Source organism: Gymnoscopelus braueri (assembly GCF_963280865.1).
Source record: "Gymnoscopelus braueri genome assembly, chromosome: 6".
NCBI classification, from domain to species: Eukaryota; Metazoa; Chordata; class Actinopteri; order Myctophiformes; family Myctophidae; genus Gymnoscopelus; species Gymnoscopelus braueri.
In genome coordinates this window covers 26,665,114-26,678,445 of record NC_137607.1, presented here as the reverse complement: position 1 = coordinate 26,678,445, position 13,332 = coordinate 26,665,114, and the positions used below count along the sequence as shown (strand labels likewise).

At 43.6% G+C, this 13,332-nt stretch overlaps 1 protein-coding gene across 5 annotated transcripts in view; it reads left to right on the top strand.

The window, feature by feature from the left end:
• Positions 1-13,332, top strand: part of dennd1b (DENN/MADD domain containing 1B) — a 155,139-nt gene that overhangs the window by 127,052 nt on the left and 14,755 nt on the right. For all 5 annotated transcript variants that reach the window (XR_013933235.1, XM_080429756.1, XM_080429755.1 and 2 more), the window contains 4 exons: positions 1,423-1,463; positions 2,992-3,027; positions 5,313-5,369; positions 6,653-6,742. Coding sequence is in view for 4 of the 5 variants with exons in the window: in XM_080429756.1 (XP_080285882.1) it covers positions 1,423-1,463; positions 2,992-3,027; positions 5,313-5,369; positions 6,653-6,742 (224 nt within the window). In the remaining variant the exon portion in view is untranslated. The remainder of the gene's footprint in view (positions 1-1,422; positions 1,464-2,991; positions 3,028-5,312; positions 5,370-6,652; positions 6,743-13,332) is intronic.

Below are 13,332 nucleotides of genomic sequence, written 5' to 3'. Positions count from 1 at the left end.
TGGGTAAATCCCTTTCAATGAAATAAACGAGGGTTGTCAAATAATTCATATGATATTGTCATAGAAATGAGTGTGGTCAGTGCATCCACAGTACAAAGGTCTGCATGGTGCAACATACACTACAAACACACTCGGAATACACACCAGCTTTGATTATTCTGCAACACCGTGATGGATTTCTGGAACTGTGTCAATTTTAGATTTGAGCTAAAAAGCATTATTTTATACTTTGGGCTATTCAAAAATAGCAGATCTACAAGCTCATAGCGCGGCACCGAGTGCCGCGCTACGAGCTTGTAGATCTGCTATTTTTGAAAAATCGTGAAAATGTGTGCAAATCTTTGAATATATATATTTTTTAAGCGAACATTTTTAACTCAAATATTTGCTTCTGGGGGGTTCCTGGAACAAAATATTTTGATGGGGGTCCCCAAAATATTTTGATACATATCATTTTGGGGGTCCTTGACATGAAAAAGATTGAGCACCACTGATATAGAAACATACGTTTTTCAGAAAACTGTTGAGATTTAGGAGACATGTAGAATCGGCTTCAGGTCTCAATGGGTTAATATAAGAGGATGGTATTGCTGTCCCTCCACCCTATGCACTCTTATTTCTGTGATTTCACACCCTTATGTGTCGTGGCTTCAGCTCCTTAGAACAAACCGTGCCCCAATCCATCACCGTGAAGCCAGCTTCCACTCAGCCTATATATCTATTCTATTCTTCAGAAGCGGGAGGGCTTTTTTTTCCCCCCGTCGATTGCTTAACTTTATCACTTTGTTATTTTCAGTTAGACTGCAAACTAGGGGCGGAATAAGAATAACAGATATGAGACGGAACACTTCTCTTCTGTGTCTGTAGCTTTGCAAGCACACTAATTGGATGTGCCAGTGGTAGCCAGTCAACAAATACTGTAACATACCTTCTGTCGAGCATTACCGTGGCATTGTGCTCCGTTCGCAGCCATCATCGTATTCTGTCACGTTCGTTGTCTCGTCTCTTGTCAATCAAGCGGGACAACGGGTCAGTGTCCGTACATAGTAATACTGTAACAAAACATCTGTTAATCACTTAAACGCAGTATATACTTCATTGATTGGTGTCACCAAAGGGTCCATTTGTGGTCCCCATCTTGTTTTCCCTATACACCAAATGTCTTTGCAGAAAATAGCAAATCTACAAGCTCACAAGGCGATGCATTGTGAGCTGTAATATTTGCCTATTATAACATGCCTACATGGCTGCTTGGGTTCATGTGGTTAAGAGTTCGTCACCTCTCATGCAAAGTTTTTGTCCAAATAAACAACGATGGCAATTCTATACAAAACATAAAGAAATTACTTTTACTTTTGCTGAATGAATATTAAGTGTAACACAACTAATTCTCTGTCTCTATATTTTCTTCACCCCTTCCAGGTAATTCAAAGTCGTACCAACAGTGGATGCATACCGTGAAGGTATTCATTGAATATCTATCCTGCTCACTGTACCTAAATGCTTTTATCTGAGGCCCTGTTTTTTATTTATATATTTATTTATTTCCCCCAGAGTTATATTTAATTGAGAGTGTGATTGACACGTCTCTCTGTTTGAAGTCCTGCTGTTGCCTTCGGAATGAAGGGGCTGAATGAACGTAGGGAGTGTGCTTTGCTGTGTGAAGCAGGGCGTGCAATAGGACAGTGGAGACAGACAGGCAGACAGACAGACGGGGAGACAGACAGAGAGGGGGAGACAGAAGTGATTTGACGCGACAAGACACGTTCCGACCTGACATGTTGATCTGGCAGCAAACACAAGCGTTACTCCATTGAACCGACCAGGAACACAGATCTCTCTCTCTCTCTCTCTCTCTCTCTCTCTCTCTCTCTCTCTCTCTCTCATATATCCTATTCTGTCCTTCTCATCTCTCCTTCCCACTCTCTCTCTCCCTCTCTCTCCCCCTTTCCTTCATTTCTTTCTCTCTCTCTCTCTCTCTTGTTTGCTCTTTCCCTCCCCCCACCTCTCTCTCTCCCCCATCTCTCCCCCCATCTCTCTCTCTCTCTCTCTCTCTCTCTCTCTCTCTCTCTCTCTCTCTCTCTCTCTCTCTCTCTCTCTCTCTCTCTCTCTCTCTCACTCTCTCTCTACCTCCCACCCTCTGGCACACTTTCCCCCCCCCGCCCCCCCCCCCCTCTCTCTCTCACTCAGTCTTTCTCTCTCTGGTCCTCAGCCGAGGCTGAATTAGTTCTCTAGAGTGCTCTTCAAAGGTTTGTTAAAGTTCACATTTCCTGACTGACAGGGATCTATAAGAGGGGGGGCCTTCACCTCGGCCCCTCTACCCCCTCTGCCCACTTCTGAAACGCAGACCGGCTGCCATTTACACTGTTTAGCCATTTAGCTCTGTTCCGGCGCCTTGCGCTCACACCAAAGACCAGAGAGAGAGAGAGAGAGAGAGCAAGTCAGACAGAGATACTGTAAAAGAGGAGATATGGGGGTATATACTGTACAGTCAGTCCGTGGAACTCAAAGTAGAAATCAATCAAACAGCCCCCTCCCTGCTTCCAAATCCCTGTCTGAGGGTGTTTCTATAGTAAAGACACGTTCCAAAGAATGTTGCTTATCGTCGCTGTCGGGTGGAAACCTTGTACTGTATGTCCATAATGGTTTACTTTCCAAAATGAAAAGAACCTGTATGTGTTCCAATGGAACCAAAGTAGTTATTATTTAGTCAAAAGCTTTTGTTAATACTTTCCATTGGTTCAATGTTTGTAAAACCCACAGACACACTTAACCACTTTCACTGTCTCTTAATCCCACATAGTAAAAAAATTGCCGATCTACAAACTTGTAGATGGGCTATTTCTGCTACTTTTGTGTGACTCTGTAGTATGACGAAGTAGGGCATTAATTCACAAAAGTTGAAATATGGAGATACAAGGTTTCTGCCCGACAGCAACGTTATGTTTAGGAGACCATCATACTTTAACACTGTGTCCCTCTGCCTTCCAGAGAGGTGGTGCATTGATCAACACAGCAGTTACTAAGGTAAGTTTAGCTGCAAAGACCACAAATGTTCAACTTGCCGCCGCTTAAAGTAAAATAAAAATGATCCCTTGAATTCATCCAATGCTGTAGAACACACATCCTCTGCAGTGTGCTAATTCACATAGGAAAACTATTTAGAAGTAGAACCACGCACACAGCACCTACGAGTACCACAAAGTTAGCTCTGGTCCATAGCGTTAAGGTGACTCTCCACCAAACAGACTATTTCAGACTATTTCAGACTGCAACAGACTGGCATTCGGTTGGCAAAAGTTGGCATTTAGTCTGTCAGCCGACGTGCCCATTGATGTGCTAATGCATTATAACTTTCAGCCTAGCCTGCCAGCGTTGCCAGGTCTGCTTATTATAAGCGACTTTGGGCTTGTTTCCCTGCAAAGTCGCTTGTAAATAGATGCTCCCAGCGTTTTTTCTTCACTGACGTACAGTGGTGTAAAGTAACTAGTACAATTTTGAGGTACTTTTACTTTACTGGAGTATTTCTAATTGTCTATACTTTTACTCCACAACAATTATTTGAAATATTTAGTTACTAGTTACTGTACTTTGCAGATATAAATCATAATAAAACATACATTAACCACTTTAGCCCTATTTTATACCTAACCCCTAACCGACTGGACGACGATATCGAACGCTTCCCGACGCCAAGTCGGCCCAAAATCGGTGCGGTGGAGAGCTGGCTTTAGAAGGAGTTCAATTAACGCTATGGTACTTTCGAGCCGTTGCCCGCACACCCGCAGTAGCTCAGGCTGCGCAGCCTCTCGTCTTTAGTAAAAATTTAAAATACGCTTTCGCTACTCACCAAAACCAGACGGTTTTAAGCTGTTGAAAGCCTACTTTCCTTAGGCTTTTTTTTGGCAAAAAAACCTAAATTATTTTGTTCTGGTTCCTCAGACAGTGTAGAAGCAATAATAATAAAGATATGTATTTCTTTTTAAGTTATACATATCTACATGTTTCTGAATGTTTATTTAGCTCTTGTTAATTAATCATGCAGTATTAATAATTAAAGGTAGGTTAAATATTTGTTTTGGTTATAAACAAAACAAAAAATGTAAAAGTGAATTATATTATGATAGTAATCATTGCTATAGAGTGTTTGTTCAATAACAGAGGCCTCCCTGTCTCTCCAGCTCTGTAATAGACAGAAAATACATTTATTAAAGAGCTGGAGAGATGAGGAGACCCTTGTTACTGAACACTCTTTTGCAATTATTAGTATCAGAATTTAGGGCTATTTAACACTTAGTTTTATTAAAACAAATCACTTACCCTACCTTTAATTGCTATTAAAGACAGTGATTAGGAGTGTTGTTGGGGTCTGTTGAATGACCTGTGCCGATGAGGTTGCTACCAGAGCTATTGAGAGAGACATTACGACACTCCCATGAACTTCCATTGTAAATGACGAATATTTATATCATATTCAATATTCAATCATTTAATTGCCTCAACCAAGTTAATTAGATTTGGTATGTGTGCTCAAGAACAACAAGAATGCAGAAGTAACGCTTGCCATCGGGTGACCAATAGTTTTAAACACTGCTAGCAGACCCAAAAGATCTTGTAGATCTGCATTGCCGATCTACAAGATCACAACGCGTTGCATCTGCTATTTTCACTACTTATTTATTTATGGAATTTCTTAGATTTTTTATTTATGAATATGTATGAAAAACTGTGAGTTTGTTCAATCTTTTTGAAATAATTAAAAACTAAATATAGGAAGCGTGAAAAATAGGGATATGAGAGACCCATAATAAATGGCCCACGACCCAAACATGGGTCCCGGCCAGCTGTTTGGGAACCACGGCTGTATAGTTTCACACATTGAATCCTCGTAATGGGTGTTGAAGAAGCACACAGCGATAACATGAACCACGGGATCAAAGCACGTCGTCGTAACTCTCTCTATCAACGGCTCTGGTTGGTCCCATCGAGGAGAGCCCTCCTCATACTCTACGTAACCTTGTCTTGTGTCAGTGTGCAAGATGCTCTTATCCAGCCTTTTGTCTCTGTGTTTTTGGCCACTGGGATCAAAGCATGTCTTGATGTTACATGAAAGCAGAGTAGCATGTTAATGCAGCATGTTTTGATTAGCTCTCTCTGTGTGTGTGTGTGTGTGTGTGTGTGTGTGTGTGTGTGTGTGTGTGTGTGTGTGTGTGTGTGTGTGTGTGTGTGTGTGTGTGTGTGTGTGTGTGTGTGTGTGTGTGTGTGTGTGTGTGTGTGTGTGTGTGTGTGTGTGTGTGTGTTTTCTCTCCAAGGCCAAGGGTCATGCAAAGAGGGGCATCCGAGACTTTAAGGGCAGACTCAAAGCAAGGGTGAGCACCTTCGCACCTTCACACCTCTCTCTGTGTCACACACACACACGTTCATTAGACATATGTGGGACCTCACAAACACACAGAACTGTCCACACGTACGCATACAGTACATAACAGACACTCTCCCTCATAGGGACAGACAAGGGAGGCTGCTTTACATGGAGCGTGCGGTTCTGACGCAGGCTCCTTTAATGGCTTGTGAAACCTGCTTAGCGCTTTGTTCAGGGGCCGTTACATTTTTAACCAGCGTGCCTCTGGCTATGGCCTGTCATGTCATTGGACCCTCTCTCTCTCTCTCTCGCCTTTATTGTCTGCATATTTCATCAGTGAAGCCCTGTGATTTCCTCAAAGCTAATATAACGACGTGTATGTTTCCATAAGCCCAGTGGCTTTGATAGGGCAATTGCAAGCTTGATATGTCAGTGATGGGGAGAGGAAAAAAACTAAACAATGTTCTGCTGTGTACACAGAACACAAACACACATACACACACACACACACACACACACACACACACACACACACACACACACACACACACACACACACACACACACACACACACACAGAGCATTCTTCAACTCAAACTACTGTACCACAACAAACGTCAGCGTGTTCTCTGCTTGTCACACTTCATTCATTTTGTTAAATGGCTGCTAAATGCCTAAATTGTGAGTGTAATTTTGTCTGTACATTATGCATTTATCACATAGCCAGCCTGTATTTACTCTGAGTGGGGGGGGGGGGGGTGATACATGAGAGGGTGGGAAAGCCGTATCATCTCTATAGCTGACATCACTGACCATACTGTGGGGAAATCCCAACGGGATTTACCATTACATTCGCTGGGGCAGTTCCTCGTTGACAGTAATGTTAATCTATTTATTGAATTAAAGTGTTGACCCAATGCTATTTTCTTGTTGTATTTGTATTTGAAGCATTGGGCATGTGATAAACAAATGATAGTCGTTGGCCTCATTATCCAGCCTCGGGCCTGGCTCAATCTGATACACTGATCCTTGGTTGGATAACCTCAGGCAACAACAAAATATACAATACCATATGTACTGAAATACCAAAACCACATCAATGTTTTATTCATTTGTTGAATCAACCACCAATTACTCAAATAACCAATCAATTTAGTTAATCAATGAATTTCATGAATCGATTTACATATCTCTCACTCTCTCTTTCTCTCACTGTCTCTCTCTCTTCTTCCCTCTCACTCCTCTCTCTCTCGCTCTCTCTCTCTCTCTGTCTCTCTCTGTCTCTCTCAGGAAGAGGAGGATGAGGGGATGACGTTCCGTTCTGGGTCTCCCACAAGCACCAACAGCCTATCTCCAAGGAGACTGCAGAAAATGAGACGGGTACGAAACACACACACACACACACACACACACACACACACACACACACACACACACACACACACACACACACACACACACACACACACACACACACACACGCACTGTACACATGCCTCCGTATAAAAGGCGTTGACAACGTGATGCGTCGGTTCTGGGCCGGGTTCCGTCGTTACCTGACAGACTTGTTACGGCACACAGACGCACTCCTCCTCTTCTCTACCCCTTGTCCACTCCCCCCCCCCCCCCCCTTCATCTCTCCGTCGCTCCCCCCTTCCCTCTCTTCTCCTCCACATCCCCAGTCATCTCTGTCTGCGTTGCAGCGGTTCTTTGATGTACATTAGTTTGTCAGGATGCCAGATGTAATCGTCGCTGTCGGGTGAAAACCTCTTATGTCCAAAACCGTTCGTTTTCATATTTTAACCCATTAAGACCTGAAGCCGATTCTACAAATGTCTTCTAAATCCCAACAGTGTTCTGAAAAACGTATGTTTCTATGTCAGTGGTTCTGAAACTTTTTCATGTCAAGGACCCCCAAAATTATATGTATTTGGCCGCCGGCCCCCATCCAAAAATATTTTGTTCCAGGGACCCCCAGAAGCAAAGATTTGTGTTAAAAAATTTCGCTTTAAAAGAGTATATATTTTAAGATTTGAACACGTTTTCACAATTATTCTAAAATAGCAGATCTACAAGCTCGTAGCGCGGCACTCGGTGCCGCGCTACGAGCTTGTATATCTGCTATTTTTTAATAGCCGAAGTGTAAAATAATGCTTTTTAGCTCAAATCAAAAAATGACACGGATGCGTTCCAGGTCTTAATGGGTTAAAAAATATATTTAAAAAAATAGTGAAAATATCAGATCAACAAGCTAGTCGATCGGCTATTTTCACTACTTTTGTGCGACACTCTTGTATGATGAAGTAGGGCATTAATTAACAAAGAAATGTAAAAAGTTGAGATATTGGAGATACAAGGTTTCTGCCTGACAGCAACCTAATGTTTGTGTTGATGCGTGCGGTATACACACTATACACACACTATACACACTATACACACTCCTCTGTGTGAAACGGTACAGATCGTCCATAAAGCAGCTCCTCTGCTGGTCAGCATTTCCTCTGAAGAGTTGGGCTTGTTGTCTACTTTGTACCGTCGCTAGGAAATATGCAAACACGCAGTATTAGATTTGCACAGGGACGCGTAGCGAGGGTGTTACAGTTATACCACAAACTTTGTAATTTCAAGGACCCCCAGTTTGATATGCATGAGGCCCTGGACCCCCATTTGATGCACGTTTCTATCTCTGGGACCCCAATCTACACTATAGAATCCTAACTCTTGAGAGTGTACAAATGGAACCAAATGGTTCCATTTGTACACTCTCAGAACTACAGAGTCAGACCCATAAACTCCTCAAGGACCCCCCAAGGGTCCCCGGACTATAGTTTGAGAACCACTGAGTTATACAGTTTTTAACAATAAAACCTGGAGTTATTGCACACTGGAAATAGCCGATCTACAAGCTCACAGCGCATCGGGCTGTGAGCTTGCAGATTAGCTCTTTTCAATAGCGACACCTGCACGCAACTCCTGCACGCAACTAACTATGAGTCAAGCCTTTGCTCACGTACGCCATTAGAATAGTACTTAATAAACTCACACATACAGTACAGTACGGTACAGTACGGTACAGTACAAATGCACAGACACACTCAGACACACACACAGACTTTTTTCTGGTCCCACTTATGAAGGTGTGATTGGGCAGGGTCCTCCTGTCTCTAATTAGCGTGTGTGTGTGTGTGTGTGTGTGTGTGTCTGTGTGTGTGTGTGTGTGTGTTGGGGCTGGAGAGTCAGAGGGAGGTGTGATGGTCTAGGAGAGAAGAGAAACGGAAATCCCAATTAAGGCTTTTTTTTCCCTCATTGCTTTTTTTCCCTCGAAAGATCCTCCTCGGACCCCCCCTCCCCCTCCAGCTACAGTACAGCACATAGTAAAATCCTCAGTGTTCATTTCACTCTGAAAGGGTAACAAATTGACCCCAAAGGACCCGTCCATTAAAAATATACAGTTAAATGAACACTGACGATTTTATTGTGCATACAGAGATTAGCAGCAAGCTTGTGTGTAATGTTCACTTCACACCACACACACACACACACACACACGCACACACACCCCCTCTCACACACACACACACACACACACACACACACACACACACACACACACACACACACACACACACACACACACACACACACACACACACACACACACACACCCCAGATGGACAAACAAACAAACACACACACGCAGATGGACAAACACACACACAAACACGGACACGCAAACACGCGCACAGACAAGCACACACGCACAGACAAACACACACACACGGACACACACACACACACATGCTCACACACACACACACACACACACACACACACACACACACACACACACACACACACACACACACACACACACACACACACAACCACACCCCTGAGCCTGTCGTTGATCCCTGTTCATTGCCACAGTAACGGGTCCCCAGGGACCACTGGTGCAGAGACACACAGGACACAGGATGGCATGTCCCAGAGCAGCGCTTATGAGTGTGTGTGTGTGTGTGTGTGTGTGTGTGTGTGTGTGTGTGTGTGTAGTCCATCATTTCAAGGCGGCTGTGTACAGCGCTCAGTGTGTCTTTCTAGTCCTGTCCTCCACAGTCAGCTCCCTGGTTAAAGCCTGATTTATACTTGGTCGCACAACAGTGTCCCGCGACTGAAATAGCAGAATGAGGTGCCTCAACATGACAAGTTGTGAGCTTGTATATCTGCGATTTTGGGAATCACAAACCTCTGGACTAGGACATTGTAAGACCAGGGCATCAGCATTAATTTATGTTTACTCTCTCTAAATCAGTGGTTCTCTGCGGTCCGGGCACTTAGGCTCAATGTTGCCTGACAGTGCGTGGCGGGTTCGAGTCCCGAGCCTGACAGCCTTTGCTGCGTGTCATTCCCCGTGTCTCTCTCCCCGTTTCCTGTTTCTCTCCACTAATACTATCCAATAAAAGCAGGAAAAAAAATATATATATATCTTTAAAAAAAAAAAAAAAAAAAAAAAACATTGGTTCTCAAAGTGGGGTCCCGCCCCCCAGGGGTCATTTAGGGGTCCCCAGAAAAGAATTGTTAATATACTGTAGCATCAAAATCAGTTTATCCACTTTAACCCTACAGACAGCAGCTATTTGAAAAAAGCTGATCTACAAGCTTGTAGATCTGCTATCTACAAATCTTGTATGGGGGTCCATGACACTATTTTCAGATGGGTGTCCGCAGAGGGCCAAATACATATCGTCGCTGTCGGGTGAAAACCTCATATGTCCAAAGCTGTTACTTTTCAGGATTCAAATAAAAAAATAGCAAAAATAGCAGATCGACAAGCTCAAAACGTGTCGCTTCGCGCCGTACTTCGAGCTTGTAGATCTGTTATTTTTGATACTTTTGTGTGAATCAAATAGGGCATTCATTACAGAAAAAACACAAGAAGTTGAAATATGGAGATAAGAGGTTTCGATAAAAATTTTGGGGGTCCCTGACATGAAAAAGTTAGCTCGAAAGCATTGAACTGAGACGGTTCAGAAAGCCTCGGTGACCGTTGGCCCCCCAACCCACCCCCACCCACAGCAGCACCACCCCCACCCCCACCCCACCCACAGCAGCACCCCCACCCGACCCTTGCATTGAATCGCCTACAGAAAAGATACAGACGTTTGAAAAGCTGGACGCTCCTCTCTGAGGTCAGAGCTGTCATCAGGGTTGCGGACGGATAATCTGGTTAGAAACTGGTGATGTTTCCTTGATTGAGGCCGTTTTCAGTTTCAGAATCGTGCGGTCCATTGTTTCTCTTCTCGCTCGCCCTCACCCTCTCTCTCTCGCTCTCTCGTTCTTACTCTTTTCTTTCTCATGTTTTCTTTTTCTCTCAAATCCAGACTCTGCCTTTTCTGCATGACTCACAATTCTTCCTTCACAGTAAAATCCTCTGTTAATGAATCGTCCACAACTCTGAGAGTGTACAAAAATGTTCCAAATGGACCCATTTTGCTTACAATTATACACAGTTAAATTAAAAGCTTCGATCCGCATAGTTTCACGCCCTATACCCGGGACTCGAACCCACGTCTCCCACAAAGGAGACCGAACTTATACCGCAGTCAGTGTTGTATTGGTGATTTTGTTAGTGGTGGGACGCTATTTTAAAGACGTCACTCGCTTAACACCTACACTACAGGTGACACAATGGACAATTGATTTGCATCTAGGCTCATTCCTATGTTAATTCATGCTGGTGTGACACCCGGCAGTCGGGAGCCTTTGTAAACTTTGTTGAGGTGTGAATTAAGGGTTGTTTTATATCGATGCGTGCTCCTGCTCAAAAAAGGGTGTCACACGGTGTGTTACCGCGTCCCATAACCAATGCATCCCTGACCGCAGTTCCAAGACAGAGTCCCTGCTTGACCCGGAGGAGATACTGTATTGTGCCCATGAGCTTCAGGCAGTACTGCTTGCCGACCAGTAGGCGTCCTACCTGACACCAGGGTTCTACATTTATCTATGAAAGGTATAGGGAGACCACTTCCAACCACTGCAGATGTGCCTGAAAATACAGATGGGTTACTAACGGTCCTAACAGTTTTCTGAAAAACTTGACTTACTGTTACCATATCAGTGGTTCTCAAACCGTTTCATGTCAAGGACCACCCAAAATGATATGTATTTGGCCACCGACCCCCATCTCAAAATATTTTGTTCCAGGGACCCCCAGAAGCAAAGATTTGAGTTAAAAATGTTCGCTTTAAAAATATATATATTCAAAGATTTGCACACATTTTCAAGATTCTTCTAAAATAGCAGATCTATAAGCTCATAGCGTGGCACTCGGTGCCGCCCTATGAGCTTGTATATCTGCTATTTTTGAATAGCCAAAGTATAAAGTAATGGTTTATGTGGTTACACAGATGCGTTCCCGGTTTAAATGGGTTAACTGAGGAATTTACTGTGTGTGTCCCTTGTTCCGAGGTATATATACACTGTATATTCCCCAAAGCCGGTCACAGTGGCCGTGCCATTAGCCTTACCCAGGTAGCCCTGGTGCAACCCTCAGTGCAGGCCTTGCCTGGCAGATGGAGACGCCCCCCCTGGCCCCTAGGCTGCCTCCTTCCACCATCCCTGCATATTAACCCATTGATACCTGGAACGCATCTGTGTCACTTTAGATGTCTTTGGCTATTCAAAAATAGCAGATATACAAGCTCGTAGCGCGGCACTCGGTGCCGCGCTATGAGCTTGTATATCTGCTATTTTTGAAAAATCGTGAAAAAATATTTTTTATATTTTTTTCAAAAAACTGTTAGGATTTCAATTTTTTTTAAGAATCGCCTCAGGTCTTAATGGATTAAAGACCCAGGGAGGCCCATTCATCTGGATAATTCATAGACACTTTCTTCCTGCCGTCAGGAACCCGCAGAAATATGAATATGGCGGCTCTGACTTACCCGACATTTTCATCCCTCTGCTCGAGGAAAGAAAAAAAAAATCAGGCTGTTACCTTTATTCATCATTAATCATTTTTTTTATTTGCCCATGTGTCTGTCCTTGAATCCAAATGAATAATCCCAGACTCGAGCCTTTAATTAATCACAGAACAACAACCAGGGTCATGAAATTCATATTTTAAGCCGCATCTGATCAGTCGAGACGTGCACTTATGTGAATGAGTGTTGATGTCACGTGCACACACTCGTTTTCCAGCTGTACGCAGAGATGTGGGTGATTCACCGCGTTTCCTGAGCTTGTTGATTAAGAATGTGGGAGTCAGCCTCTACCTTGACTGGAACTACACTGACTTCTTGTCTCTTTCAGACATAAATAGGATTGCTCTCTGTGTGTGTGTGTGTGTGTGTGTGTGTGTGTGTGTGTGTGAGTGATGCTGTGATCGCGACCCTGTGTGATCCAAGCTAACCTCTTGAGCGCTATTTACTTCGTTGTACAACTAATAGCAAAAATAGCCGAACTACAAGCTCCCGATGCGATGTGTTGTGAGCTTGTACATTTTGCAATCTTTTTGACAATTTGATCCACCTCTGATCAAATTTGATCGGAGACTAACAGACAGACAGACCCTTTTATTGAATTACGTCGTCATGGCAGTGCCGTAGTTATGAAACACAGCACAGATACAGAAAGAGAGATACTACTGTATATCTAAGAGTAAGCTAAATTATCTTACTTTGACTGCCTGGGATTCGCCCTGGATTTCCCCCTATAATGACATGCAAAAATAGGGATGGCAGGTTGAAAGTTGTCGAGAGAGGTTTTGTATGTACTGTACTATGTTGGTTGTGTGTTTTTGCATCCCAATCTTTAACGCCGCTAAAAACCTTTCCTGTCTGCTTTCAGCAGATTGGCCCGAGAATGAATCCAACAGAATGACCCATTGTTTAGCATGTGAACAGCCAGGAGGCTTGTGGCCACCGGTTAACACTCAAGGCTCTGGTAGTGACACCATCACTTCACCGGGTTAA